General features: G+C 46.7%; 1 protein-coding gene across 7 annotated transcripts in view; it reads left to right on the top strand.

Moving 5' to 3' along the window:
* The window catches only part of FRRS1 (ferric chelate reductase 1), a 216,090-nt gene that overhangs the window by 79,397 nt on the left and 121,798 nt on the right, over positions 1-14,895 (top strand). For all 7 annotated transcript variants that reach the window (XM_085601864.1, XM_085601865.1, XM_085601870.1 and 4 more), the window contains one exon: positions 3,092-3,228. In XM_085601864.1, coding sequence (XP_085457990.1) covers positions 3,092-3,228 — 137 coding nt within the window. The remainder of the gene's footprint in view (positions 1-3,091; positions 3,229-14,895) is intronic.

The raw sequence follows: 14,895 nt of genomic DNA, 5'->3' as shown, positions 1-14,895 counted from the left end.
GAAAAGGATAGTCTGCATAGCACTGAAAAGCTCAGTTACATGTGATAAAATTAAAATCTCTTCCAAAGGCCCTTGGAATTCATGAAATGATTCCCATGCCTTACCCCGCATCACCCAGAGAGAGACCAGTACTACAACATTGGGCACCTGAAATGCAAACCAGTGAAAACAAAGTCCAAGCATGTCGCATCTCATTGGCATGGAGGGCAGTAATCCGGTTGGACTAGCTCTATGGGGTACTAAGGCTTTTTTGGATGTAACTTGTCCTTTTCTCTTCTGTTCCTAAGTGGCACAAAAAGGAATATGCATGGGAGAGTGATCCATCCTAGAAACATTCCCTTATAGGTTTACATGGCAAAGTCTGTGATTTTGGCTTAGCATGACTCGAGTAAGGGAAGACCATGGCATGCAGCTCATTAGAGGGACTAAAGAGAATGCACACAAAAACTAGACCTACAACGAATCTGAAGAGATGCCACCCTGAAAATGGGTTGAGCTTCGAAAGGATAAGGGAAAATTAACTGTTTTACCTTGAGAAGCGGCTGCACCTTAGTGGCCAGGCTAGAGTGCCTCAGAGGTCTAGTAACCTTCTGGGGTAGGAAGAAGAGAAGAGGGAGCTTGTGGAAATGGCTGAAAGTCTAGTGGTGACTACAACAGAGGCTGAGTTGAGAGGCAAGCATAGAGCTCTTAAAATCTTAGGGAATCTTTGGGACTGGAGGTGCTTCTGTACAACAGCACGCTAGGACAGTTGATTAAGGGCAATGCTCCTGCAGTAAGAAAGATGGATATCCCGAGACATATAAGTGTTGGGTGGCAGGATGCAAGCTGGAACCTTATTCTGACTCATGACATTGTGTGTACAACAACTGGGCTGGAGAATGAACATCTCTGTGGGCAGAGAAAGTTTTAGTCATATTACGACCTGTGAGGATTTCATGTGGCCTGAATTTTGCATACCAGCTGGAATCTCCCCATACTGTTCCTGAATTTACAAGTGAAACCCATCACAACAGAATAAATCTTGTAGTACCTGGAATTGCTGAGTAGAATTCTGAAAGGTATTCCTAATTCTGGGGGTTTAATGCATACACCGACCCCCTGCACTAATAGAAGAGGGTGGGAGACGGAAGTGGCAAATGCTTCCTTGCAAGGGAATCATTGCATGCATTACTTGTTATTTATCCCGCATCTAGGAAATCTGGTTGTGGTTACGGCCCACTCAAGACTGAGCAGAGCAGAATTAAACAGATTCTGCTCTGCTTGCCTTGTATTTGGGGCCTATTACTGGAGCCTCTTTTGGGCTGAAAAAAGTATAGTGGAGGAAGGCACAACACAAAGCACTCAAATATGTGTGAGGCAGCCCTCCCTTGTGTGAGTAGAAAGGGCTTTGCAATCTGCTGCAGGCATGGTGCAATGGGCTGCACAATAGAAGCTGCAATAAGAGACTTGTGTTTTGTTTACTTTGTGAACGTGTCAGCAGTTCTACAGCATTGTGCACGACAAACCCAAGTACTCCAGTGCTGCAGAAAAGATCTTCAGTGTAATGGAGGAGGGTGAAAGGTTGAAAGCCTAAACTCTTCTGATACTGAAAGTTTTTATGATATCCAGGCTACATTGGTAGCATTAATCGATGATAGCAGAGGTTTTTCTTTTCCTCAGAGCTTGAGTAAGTGGCAGACATACGAGTGAAAAGGGGAGAATCTGTGAGCTTGCAGATCCTGTTCACGCGAAGAAGCTAAAGTAGGCAAGCTCACATCTACAGACAGCAGAACCGTCAGGAGCAACTTCAGAATTGTGGGTTTGCCAGGGGAAGCTTTTGACTGAGAAGCCTTTCTGTAAGTCCTGACCAAAAAACTGATTGCTTGCATCTTGGAAAAAAGGATTCTATCCTCATTTGAGCCAGAGTTAGTATTTCCTGTTCCAAAATTCATATCTATGTTCCAGGATTTCTGGAACACCATCATTAGGCAGGTTTGTGCAACCAGAAATTCTGAAGTCCTAGATCTAACAAATAGTATTTGAATCCCAGTGAACAGCATGTTATGGCCACCAACAGTGTCGGAGTTGATGGTTTCCCCATTCAGATACATCAGAAGCTCAGCAACTATCTGCGGTACATTGTCAAAACCCATCAATACAAATTTAAATTGCTATCATTTGCCAGAATATCTGCAGCCAGGTTATTGGGCAGATTTGTTACTATGCTCACAGCACATCTGAGGAAACTCAGAACTTCAAAGAGGCCCCATTGTGGAGACGTGCTGCCATCCTCCAAACATATCTTGGTGTATTAAAAGTCCAATTTAACTCTGTGACAAAACATAAATTATTATGAGCTGTCAAAAACACAGAATTAATTAACTGATGTTACCTTCCCTTGTGACACCTGATACGTGTGGATCCAGAAGCTAAATGCGTATACTGAGCATTCAAAATACCATTTACAGGGAAAAATGTGATGAATGGAATATGTTCCAACTTTGTCCATACCAATAAGGAAATGGAAGATAAACATTCTTCTAGACAACTGTTTGGCTTTGAACTATCCTGGGGACTGTAATTCTGTTGGCAGAATGTGTACAAAAGATTCAAGAAAGGCTTGGAGGATAGTTTTGACCACTATATCGATGAATGGCAAAATGTGAACTGCTGCACTTTAAGAACTAATCGGGAAACATCAAGAATTTTGCAATCACCCTCTTCTTAAGTCTCTGGCTTCCTTTAGAGTGTTAGAAAAAAGCTGTTGAGTCCTGCCAAGGCATTTTATAAAAATAGAAGCCAGAGTGCCTGCACTGCTCTGGGCCCTGCCAGTGGTCTTCATCCACCCCTGTTCAGCATATCCCCATTATCTAGTAGATTGTAAGGGATCTGACACCGACTGTCCATGTTAAATGATAGCCTGTGCTGGAACCCATACTTGACACGATAATTAAATCATACTGAAGCATCAGATGTGACTATTAATGTTTTAATTGATTTAGGTAAAAGTGGTTCATTGATTTGGAGAGTTTTCGTTTAATATCCATATCATCTTTAATAATCATGCATGTATCATCTCTAGTATATTTAATACCTTCATTTTCTGTTTCAGTAACGCTGTCTGGGACACGTTTTCAAGGATTTTTCCTGCAAGCACGTGATGCTGAGAACCTGGATGGTGATGCAGTTGGATCATTTACGCTGATTGATCCTGAAGAGTCCCAGCTTCTGAAATGTGGCGATGTTCAGGTAGGTTAAATTGCAAATCTAAATGTTTCTTGTGGTGCCATGTAGTAGGAAGATTCTATTGCTTCAGACCAATGATGTGGCCTAAATGTAGGACGCAAAATGGCAATATTCACCCCCTTTGGCGACGGGCGGATGGATTTCTAAATGAAGAATTCTACATTCGTAAAATACGCATTTAATATAAGTAGCGTAGAAGGTAGTTGGTGTGTGCTGGCTTATAGAGATTCCATTGCTTCTTTTCACTATGTCACTTATTTAGTGCTGTGCTGCACCTTCACTAGCTGCCCATCTCGAGGCTTTGACCACAGAAAAGAGGCAATCCCAGATACATTTCTGCGTCGTGGGCATCACCCTAGTGGAGTAGCTTCAGCAAGTACAGGGAGATCCACTTCTAGTAACCCCGTAAAATCTGCTTGCATTTAATTGAGGAACGTGTGCAATTTTGTATTTATTTCTGATGTTCCAACCATAGACACTTATCGTAAATAGGGGCTGGTGGATGGTTGCTGAGAAATTTGTCCACGAAGTTAGGGCATATCTGAAAGAAAATCCCCAAATCTTGGTCTCTCGCAAAGATATTATGACATGTCCTCATGGAATTGATTTGCTTTTGAACCCCCAGTATGTTGTCCTCCTGCCTCCCCACCCTGAGGATTGGATATTCATGCTGTTGCCTGCTGCATGATATGAAAACAGTAGTTTACATTTCTTATATATTTTGCAAGGTTGTTGTACGTTCTTCTCATCAGAAATCTGTTTCTGTGACTTATACTATTCGATGCCACTAAGAATTTGGAAGCTCCTTTCAGTCATACAAGAAAAATTGTTTCAGTCTATTGACTAAGGTTTGCTCGCTGTCCTGGGCAGCTGAACCTTTGGCTGGATAGAATACAGTGCAATTTATCTAGGCACGTTTTTCACTTAGCAAGTCCTACTAGCCAACCGCTTATCTGATTAGAATGTATTCTGCTCCAATAATTTCTAAAACGTATAGTTCCTTTTCTTAGCCAGCTGTGGCACACCAAGAAAAACCTCTTGTAAAGCCACCATTTAGCACGTTTTCTCACTGAGCCATTATAGATTTATCACTTGGAAAAATTATTTTAATAACACACTGAGCACTTTACATCCAAAAGCAATTTGGAACAACTCAGTCAGTGTGGGGAATTTTCACTTGGTAGCCAAAATACGTCCTATGCTTTACAAGGGACATATAAAACAGAGCATAAATAAACACTCAGGTTACACTGTAGGAAGTGACTTTGAAAACTATCTTCCAAATGATCTTTTAGCCACCCTGTCCATAGCAGCAAGACATAATTTTATCCCTATTCATTGTGTTTGTTTTTTATGCATTCCACTAATGGAGTTTCCGCACACTTGGCCAGCCTGTAAACATTGCTCGAATTTCTGATGCATATGAGGTTATAAACAAGGAACATTGATCCATATTTTATGTGCCTTTTCAGTGCTTCGACCAGAACTGCAAAGATGGCTCAAGAAACAATTAGCAATGCTAGTAGGTCTGGCATATGAATGAAATTCCTTTTGTGTTATTGGTGGGTTAAGGCACTCAATAGGTCATCATATATGCAAGTTTTCACTCAGTCTGTACACTGGGACCTCCATTCTTCCATCCATCGCCTGAGTTTCATTCTCCTTCTGCCACAATAAAACACCTCTAAAACTCAACAAATGCAAAATAAACTAAAAGTATCCAAGTAAAAAAAATAAAACCAGCCATTTAAACACAACGGGGAACATGCTTGAAATTACCAAACTTAGCATAGGTGTTTTGGCCTGTAGTGGTATTGTGCGCGGTGTATTGTTGTTTCAAAGTTCAAGCATGGGTGTAACATTTTGAACCGTGTTGGCCATCTTAGAATGGTAAAACAATGATACACAATCAACAACAGTATTACATAATGGTTGTCTGGTTTAGAGGAAGTGGCCATGCGGCATACAGTGCACTCCAGATGAAATAAGTGGCAAGCAGCTGGTCTGTTAGCGATGCCTGGGAAGCTGTAGTATCATCTCAAACATTAAAATAAAATGGGAAGCAAAGAAATGAAAGGGGAACTATAAAGCGAGGAAATTGAAAACTAAGTGACTAGCCAACCAGCTCTGTTACTGACGCTCACTCATTTTCAGGAGGATCTGCACATCTGATCAAAACAATCCGTGACGGAGCAAGAGAGTTGTGGACTGAATCATTACCCCATTCAGTATGTTGTCATTGAAGGAAGCAAAGTGTAAATGACACCCAGACAGGCCAATGGAAGATGAGTGAGGACCCAAAGATCTTGGGCCCGATTCACAGAATTAACTTAAGACAAAATCCTAAACTTACCACCATTTTGGTATTCACAGAAGGCACTTACTCATTTTGGTATTCACAGAAGGCACTTACTCATTTTGGTATTCACAGAAGGCACTTACTCATTTCGGTATTCACAGAAGTTAGGAGTCCTAACTTTAGGACTCCTAAATGCCTTCTGTTAATACCGAAAGTCTTAAAGTTAGGATTTTTCTCAGTTTAGGAGTAGTAAAGTTAGGAGTCCTAACTTTACGTCTCCTAAACTGAGATGTATCCTAACTTTAAGACTTTCGGTATTCACAGAAGGCATTTAGGAGTCCTATAGTTAGGACTCCTAACTTCTGTGAATACCGAAATGAGTAAGTGCCTTCTGTGAATACCAAAATGAGTAAGTGCCTTCTGTGAATACCAAAATGGTAGTAAGTTTAGGATTTTGTCTTAAGTTAATTCTGTGAATCTGGCCCCTTCTATGTTTCTATATCAAAATATATTTAAGTACATGGATGTATGATTTTAATAAAACATTTTTTTTTAAACAAAATCTCGGCAGACAGCTAAGCCTCTCAGGCTTCTTTAAAAGATTCTAGACATATAAACCTAGGACCGATGCCAAATTTACCGAGCACCTCTATTAAGTATTGCCATCCCAGGGTATCCAACGCCTTTTCGGTATCCAAGGCTGCCAGCCACGGGGTATTGGCTGCCGTACTGGACCAGTCCAGCAACCTGAATAGGCGGCGCAGATTCAGCCCTGTTTCTCTCCCCGCGATAAAGCCATTTTGATCCTCTTGTATCGGGAGGGCTGCCATTTCTATTAGTCGGTTAGCCAATACTTTTCCCAGTATTTTATAATTGGCATTTAATAAAGATAAGGGCCGACATGATGCCATTTGCAGGGGATCCCTACCGGATTTAGGCAGTACCACCAACAGCGCCTCCCGCATGGATGCCGGAAGTGCTTCCCTTTCGTAGGCCTCCTCATATACCCTCGCCAGCTGAGGTACCAGTTTCTCAGAATAGGTGGAGTATAGTTCTGAGGGCCAGCTATCGGTACCCGGAGATTTACCTGCCACTAACTGTTTAATAGCGTCCAGTATTTCATGCACTGTGATATATTCCTCTAATGAATCATATTGGGATTGTGTGGCCTGTGGGATCTGTACTGTTGTTAAAAAGCTATGAATGTGAGGGAGGGTATTAGCGACAGGCGCCCTATACAAAGCCATGCTGTATTTTTAGTAAGAATCGTTGATCGCCGCCTGCGTATTTACTAGCACCTCTTCGTTGTTATAAATCGCGGTGATGGAGAGGGTTGAGAAGCATTAGTTTTTAATAGCCAAGCTAAAATGTTGCCCACTTTGTCACCCTCTGCGTGCTGTCCGGCTAAATAGTGCTTGTAGTCTAGTGCATTTAGGCTATCTGAGGTCTCTTTGTATGCCAGCCGCGCCTGAGCCAGCAGCATTATCACCTGGGGATCTGTGGGAGCCAGGCTTTCACATCTTTTAATCTCCGTCTCATGTCTTTGTACATCCCCCATCAGTGCCATGCGTGAGCCATATATCGTCTTGATGGCCTGTACTCAGGCGACCGTTTTAAATGCATCCCATTCCATCCCTCTATTGGAAGCGGTACCGGCATTCTCCTGGAAATATGTGGTGAACATCTGTGAGATAGCAGAGCGAAAGGTTGTGTCTTTGAGTGTGGCTACTGAAAGACGCCATGTCGGGATTCTAGAACTCCGGGCGCCCCATGAGATGGTGAAGCTGAGTGGATCATGATCAGATAACACACGTGCTAGATATTCCATCTGCGTTACCCTAGCTAGGGCTTCCATGGAGCAATATATTGCATCAATCCGTGTGTGACGATTGTGCAGCTTAGAATAATGAGTATATGCGCATTACAGGATGTTGACTACGCCAGGCTTCTTTTAGTTGCATATGATCTGCCCATTCCCTTGGGTGTCTTGCAAGGTGGATGGATTGCACACCCGTAAGCGGTGTACGTGAGCGGTACAGGTCTAGATCGTATGTACAGTTATAGTCTTCCCCCCCCCCACCCCCCCCAAACTGTTGGTGCTGTAGGGTCGGACAGAATGGACGGCCTGAGTGTATGTAGGAACTGCACCTGTCCAGTGTTCAGGGCATACAGAGAGACCAGTGCAAGTGGGGACCCGTCCAACAGGCCCTGTAATATCACGTAGTGGCCCTGAGTGTCAATGCGAGTGTTTTCCAATTTCAGCGGTACGCCAGGTGCCAACCATATGAGGGCGTATCCAGAGTATGAGGTGCCTGTGACCGTGCCCCTCCATCGCTTACGCAATGAAGCCAGTGTTTGTGCGGTGAGATGAGTCTCTTGTAGTAATGCAATTGTGATCTTATGGGAGCGCAAGTATTGATATATTTTATGTCGTTTGACGCACCCTGCCAGGCCACGCACATTCCAGGTTACTAATATGCACTCGTTGTTAGCCATTCAGTCCCTATTGTGGAGAGAGTGGGAGAAGCCTCACCCAAGCGGTCTCCCTGCCCAGCCATCTGTCCCATCCGTTCGCCCCAATCCCTCCCCCCTCCAGCCACTCCCTTGTGTGTTATTTTGCACCACTGCATCACATGTCTTACACAGTAACAAATAGCGATCGCATTGAACAAAGATAACGTCCCCAGAACTCCCCATCCAAGGCTGGCTTGCCAACGGGCAATTGGCCACATGCACTACAATGCCTACAAACTCTGTTATCAAAAAGTGCTATCTCAGCTACCTAACAGGTTGTCGGGACGCAGATGCATGCTATTCTAGCCTGACTTTGGCTGCCGGTTATTACTCAACCAGCCCTAGGATATCACATAGCTCAGTTCCCCATGTTCAGAAAAGAAAACCATAAACAACTAAGCGAGGTGGACTCCAGATCGACTTTTACACCATGTGCTAATAATACAGAAAAGAATACGCAGGACTCTTTCCCCCCCCTCCCCCCCTCGCCTCCCAGTCCCTCTGCCGTTCAATAGTTCAGCATAGAGTCTCATACCCGGGTCTCAGCATACTCCAAGGTTTCGCCCAAACTCATTCACAGACTCTGGGGTAACCTCTGGGCCTTCTCCTTGTAGTTCCGCATGCTGTTACTTTGTTATGGGCACTAGGCCGTCCCGGTCGTCGTCCTAGTCCGGGCTAAACGACGCTGCAGCATTGTTAAGATGTTCTGCTGTTTTTATGGCCTGAGCTCGCTCTGCTGCCACCTGTGTCTCGGGAGGCCGGTGTATCCTGCTTCTCCCTCGCCTTCTGCTTGCGCCCACGAGTTTCCAGGCCGGCCGTGAATCTGCCTTGACAGTGGGTGGAGGATGTGCAAACCCTTTTTGGTCCAACCATGACCAGGCTTCTTCCGGGGTGGAGCAATATATGTTGGAGTCTTTATGGTGAATATGCAGCTTGGCTGAAAATTGCAGCGCATATTGTATCTAGTGCTCTCCCAGGCATTGCTTATCTCTGTGTAAGAGGATCTACGACATTGGACAGCCAGGGTATAGTCTGGGTATATATCAACAGTTGCATTTTCCACCTACCAGGGACCCTTGGACCTAGTTATTTGAAGGATGAGGTATCTGTCCCTGTAGTTGAACAGCCTGGCTGGTTCCCTGGGCGTGGAGGGCCACCCAGGACCCTGTGTGCCCTCTCTATGGAAAATAATTTTGAGACCTTGCCCTGTAGGATTTCGCTGGAGAACCACTGTTCCAGGTACAGGTCCATGGCTGGTCTCTCTATTTGTTCCAGCAGCCCCATAACGCGTAGATTGCATGAAAAAAACACATTTCCACTCAACTTATACTGGCTGGTAATGCTCCAAAGGTTCTATACAACATTCTTCAGTCATTTGTAAAACCTAAGGCCTGTGAGAATGTTGAAGCACCTTCACAAACATTATGCAATGATATTGCATCACACATTTCACAAAAAATAGAATTAATTTATGAAACAATTGTCTCTGCAGGAAATCCACACCAGATGCTTATGACCACAGAAATATCAGAATCAATTCCTTCCATGCTGCTTGAGAATTTTCCCCCACTAACCACAGCAGACGTAGAGGCCCTAATGCATCAAGTGAACTCTGGCTCGCCTTGCGATTTGATTCCTGCGAGAGTAGCCAGTACCATAATCCCTCAACTATCTCCATTGATTGAACATCTTCTGAATTTGTCAATAAAGGAAGGTTTTGTTCCATCGGAATGGAACGCCGCACAGATCATGCCAATTTGCAAAATTACCAAGGTCCCTCTGACCGATCTGACCAATCTTCGTCCCATTTCGCTCTTACCTAATAGAGAGACCCGTCAACAAACATCTCTCAAACCATGTCGAACTTTCAGGCTGCCTAGTCTCCTCTCAGTCAGGCTTTAGGCCCAAATATAGCACCGAATCAGCCCTGCAGTAATCACAGATCACATCAGAATGACTCTAGAAAAGGGCCACTCTATGATTCTGGTGCTATTGGACCTATCTGCCGCGTTCGACACGGTTTCCCATCAAATGTTGCTCAGAAGGCTGAGGAAAATGGGACTAAGAGACTGCCTTTCAGTGGATGTCAAGCTTTCTATCTGGTCGATCTCAGACGGTTAACCTAGGCTCATATCGTTCGGCGCCCATGGAACTGTCCAAGGGAGTCCCACAGGGTTCTTGCTTGAGTCCTACTTTATTTAATATCTATGTGGCTCCCTTGGCCAATGTTCTAAGAAAATATGGGTTTATTCCAATATCATATGCTGACGATAAGCAGTTACTTTTTCCTTTCGACGAACTCACTCCCACTGTCCAGGAGATCTTTTCTTTGGGTATGAGTGCCATCTCACAATGGATGAAGAATTACTTCCTCCAATGTAATGTTGGGAAACCTGAGCTTTTACCTTTCGGAGAGGCTCTCTTATTATGGTCACCTAATTGGTGGCCTATCAATCTTGGGAAGCCTCCCATTCCTAAAACCTCCGTTAAGAACTTAGGAGTTTGTTTAGACCATGCCCTTACCTTTAAGGAACATATTGGCCAGACAGTAGGCACATGTTTCCATACATTGGGCCTACTTCGAGTCTTTCCTTTGCTCCCGGACTCTGTTCGAAGGACTTTGACTCAGGCACTAATATTGAGTTGCCTGGACTACTGTAATGGTCTGCTGCTCTCTGCCAAGGAAACTTCGATTTAGTAAACTTCAGGTGGTTCAGAATCAATCTATCAATCAAATAATTTGTAAAGCGCACTACATACCTGCAAGGGTTTCAAGGCGCTGAGGGTGGGGAGTGGGGGGGGGGGTGCTGTTGCTACTGGTCGAACAGCCAGGTCTTGAGTCGTCTCCTGAAGGTTAGAAGGTCTTCGGTTTGTCGTAGGTTGAGGGGGAGGGTGTTCCAGGTCTTGGCGGCGTGGTGGGAGAAGGATCTCCCTCCGGCTGTGGATCTACAGATGCGTGGGACGGTAGCCAGGGAGAGGTCTGCGGAGCGGAGTTTCCTGTTGGGTACGTAGAAGGAGAGTCGACTGTTGAGGTAGGCTGGGCCGGTCTTGTGGAGTGCCTTGTGTGCGTGGATCAGGAGCTCGAAGGAAATTCTTTTGTCGACAGGGAGCCAGTGCAGGTTCCTCAGGTGGGGGGGGGGGGGGTGATCACCGCTCGGGATGTCGAGGATCAGGCGTGCAGAGGCATTCTGGATTTTTTGCAGTCTGTTGATGAGCTTGCTCGGGGCTCCGGTGTAGAGGGAGTTTCCGTAGTAGAGTCTGCTGCTGACTAGGGCCTGGGTGACTGTTTTCCTTGTCTGTCGGGATCCATCTGTAGATCTTGCGGAGCATACGGAGGGTGTTGAAGCAGGCGGAGGAGACAGCGTTGACTTGTTTGGTCAGGGTGAGTTTCGAGTCGAGGATGACTCCCAGGGTGCGTGCGTGGTTGGTAGGTGCGGGGGTGTCCCCAGCGATGCGGGCCACCAGGAGTCGTCCCATGCTGAGGGGTTGGGCCAGAGGATGAGGATCACCGTCTTGTCTGTGTTCAGCTTAACGCGGCTATCCTCCATCCAGTCGGCGACTGCCTTCATTCCCTGGTGGAGGTTGGATTTGGCGGTGAGGGGGTACTTGGTGAGGGAGAGGATCAGTTGCGTGTCGTCGGCGTAGGAGATTATGTTGAGGTCGTAATGTCAGGCGATGCATGCGAAAGGCGCCATGTAGACGCTGAACAGCGTCGGGCTGAGGGAGGATCACTGCGGGACGCTGCAGATGATCTCGGAGGCTTCAAATCGGAATGGGGGAGGCGGACGCTCTGGGTTCTGCCGGAGAGGAAGGAGGAGGTCCAGTCCAGAATACGGCAGCGCGACTGGTCCTGAGCATGCCTCCCAGATCAGCTTCCCGCCCTCTTCTTTTAAAACTTCACTGGTTACCCATACGCCAACGGATACAATTTAAAGTCTGTTGCACTATCCACAAGGCATTGTTTAATCTTGGCCCTAGTTATCTGTCAGAAAAGTTCACTCTCGATCATCCCCCAATATCCCTACATTCTAGTACTAAACACTTTCTGAAGGTCCCCCTAATCAGGAGAGCAAGATTAGGAGGAAAAGCTCTCTCACATCTTGGCCCGCAATACTGGAATGAACTTCCCCTACATTTAAGAGAATGTTCGAACCATCTTCATTTTTTAGAAAGTTACTTAAAACCATTTTGTTTTTAAGTTCCACAGTTTCCGCATATGTAATTGATACTCGGCCAAAGCGCAGAGTTACTCCTCTGAGTCGATTCTGGCGCTATACAAAACCAAAAATAAATACATTGATACTACGGAAGCGACCTTCGTGGTCCTCCACCTGATTTGTTCAGTATTCCACCTCCAGCTGCAGGGCTTTGATTTGATCTGTGGCAACCGACACTGTAGGGCATAGGGCTGCCAGTGTAGATTCCGACTCCTCCGCTTTGGCTTTGAGCTTTCTGTGGTCATCTCGCAGGAATCCCATATCGATGCATAATGTATCTATTTTGGGCCCCAACGTGGTCTTGATGTCCAGTATTGCCGCCATCAGCTCATCGAATGTGGGGACTGTGCTTTATCGGACTGTGGCTTCCCCATCGGATATGAGGGTATTGGCTAGATCCTAAGACAGCGAGTTTGCAGGCCGCAACTCCCACGTGGCGGGGCTAAATGGGCGGTCTAATGGTCAACCACTCCCATCTAGCGTAGCGATAGGCAGCTCCCCGCTCACTCCTCCTGACCCAGGAATTGTGCAACAACACCATTACAATCCAGTGACTCTGAAGGGTGGAGGGAGGAAACATGTGCGTTGATTCAGGGAGCACAAATGGCAAGTGAGAGACCCACTCCGACTACCATGCCGCTCTACTCAGTGGCTGTCAAGTCACCTAGGATACCACTGCGACTAATGTATAGTAGAGTAATGCTTAATTTGCCTCAGGGCCCGGACCTCTTCCCCTGTTAAGGATGACATCTGTAGCCCCCAGGGCACAGGAGAAGCCTCCGGATCCCCGGTGCAGATGATATTGCCGGCATGTGGAGGAATGTAGCACACACTCCCATTGGCAGCTAGGCCTCAGTGCAAACGTGCGGGCTCCCCGCCATCACATATCACATCCCCCCCCCCGTATAGCCACAGTAACCCATATGGCACAATGTCTCCCAGTCCCCTGTAGGTAGTTCAGCCCCAGTTCTTTTCGCGAGATGGGGGGAGGGGGGGGGGGGGAGGGAAGAGTCTTGGCGCGCACACTACACACCCGTGCCACCAGCCACCAGGTCTCCGATGCAGTGGCACAGGTAGGGGAGGACTGCACTCCTCACTGGACTTGGGCCTAATTGCAATATGTGCGGCCCAGTTTCCAGCAGGCAAACGGCATGGGGGGGAGGAGGGGTGGATGAGTGTTAGGATATCCAAGGCACCCGTCCTCTGCAGGCTTACCAGGTTCCATCGGGAGATGTCGCCTTCCGCGTTGCCCCCGGCGTTATCCCCCTCGCCTCTCCTTCCTTTATGATGGCCTCTGGTGGCTCGGCCTCGAGTGAAGTACGCTATCGGCGACGGCCTCTGCGCCGACACCCCGAATCACCGGGTGTCGGTGACCGGGGGTACCTCCTCCCGCACTGTCTTTGATGTTGCTCCTCCTTACATCCCCTTCGTTGCTTCGGGCGGCTCGGCCTCGGGCACGATCTGCTGTCTGTGGCAGCCACGGTGCCGCTCCGATCTCGCTGCCGTTTCGACCGTCTTGAGTTTGTGATCCGAGGGCACTGTAAAGAACAAAGTGGAAGCAATAGGTTGAGTCGTAAGTTCTTTATTCTTCGCCAACACAGCTCCGAACGTGGAGCGCAAGATTGCAGCTGCTGCTCAGGATCACCAGCTGTCAACTGTCACCAACTGACAGCTGGTGAGGTCACAGCTGGTGAGAGGCAACGATACGGTGTCCTCGCAGGGACACGCAAGTGCATAGGACACTACGGTGTCCACAGGATGACAATACACATACACAACACATCTTCCCCCCTAATGAACAGAGGGAGCATTGACATAACAAGGTTTAACAATATACCTAATCACAAATGTAATCGTTAAGTTTCGCGGGAGGTACTATCCTTCTACCACACCTGCTAGTACTAGATGGTAGTGACTCGTCGTACCTAGGAGTAGGTGGCAAAACCCTGACAACCCTACCTGAATCCGCGCTAGGGGTGTGAGCCACTGGGTTAGGTGCCTCTGTATGTGTAGTGTGTGGGTCCTGTGAGGCTTCACTGTCGGAGGAGTCAGACAGGGAAATGTGGTGCTTGTTATCGTACAACTTACTGTGCACTTTGTTGGGGACTGCCGTGGTGGGCTTACACACCGAGAGGGCCGAGAGGTGACGCACTTTACCATCACTCAAAAGAGCAGAGTTACAATACACTTTTTTAACAATAAGGGGTGGAGAGAACCTGTTCTGACCCTTCGCTATGTGACCACTTCTCTTCACCTTCACAGTATCCCCTATTGAGAGTTGCACTTCTTTGCAACCGTGTTTGTGGTCGTACATTTTTTTGGTTTTGTCCTGCCCATGCTCAACCTTCCTTCTTACTTGGTCACTAGTCCAGTGCACTCTCTTTGAGGCTAAGGCCCAACCCACATTGTCTTTTGAGAGGGGCGTTCTGCCCCGCATGAGTACGAATGGGCTGTGGCCAGTAGAGTCGCATGGCGTGATTCTGTAGGCCCATACTGTTTTTAGGATCTCATTTTTCCAGCACAGTCTGTTGTCGTTAGACAACTGGATAATGCCTTTTAGTACTCTATTGAAGCGTTCCACTGCGCCGTTTCCAGCTGGGTGGTACACCGATGTTGTTTTGTGCGAAATTTGGTTTCTAG

This window comes from Triturus cristatus, chromosome 4_2, assembly GCF_964204655.1.
Source record: "Triturus cristatus chromosome 4_2, aTriCri1.1, whole genome shotgun sequence".
Classification (NCBI taxonomy): domain Eukaryota; kingdom Metazoa; phylum Chordata; class Amphibia; order Caudata; family Salamandridae; genus Triturus; species Triturus cristatus.
This window is presented reverse-complemented; position numbering and strand designations above follow the sequence as displayed.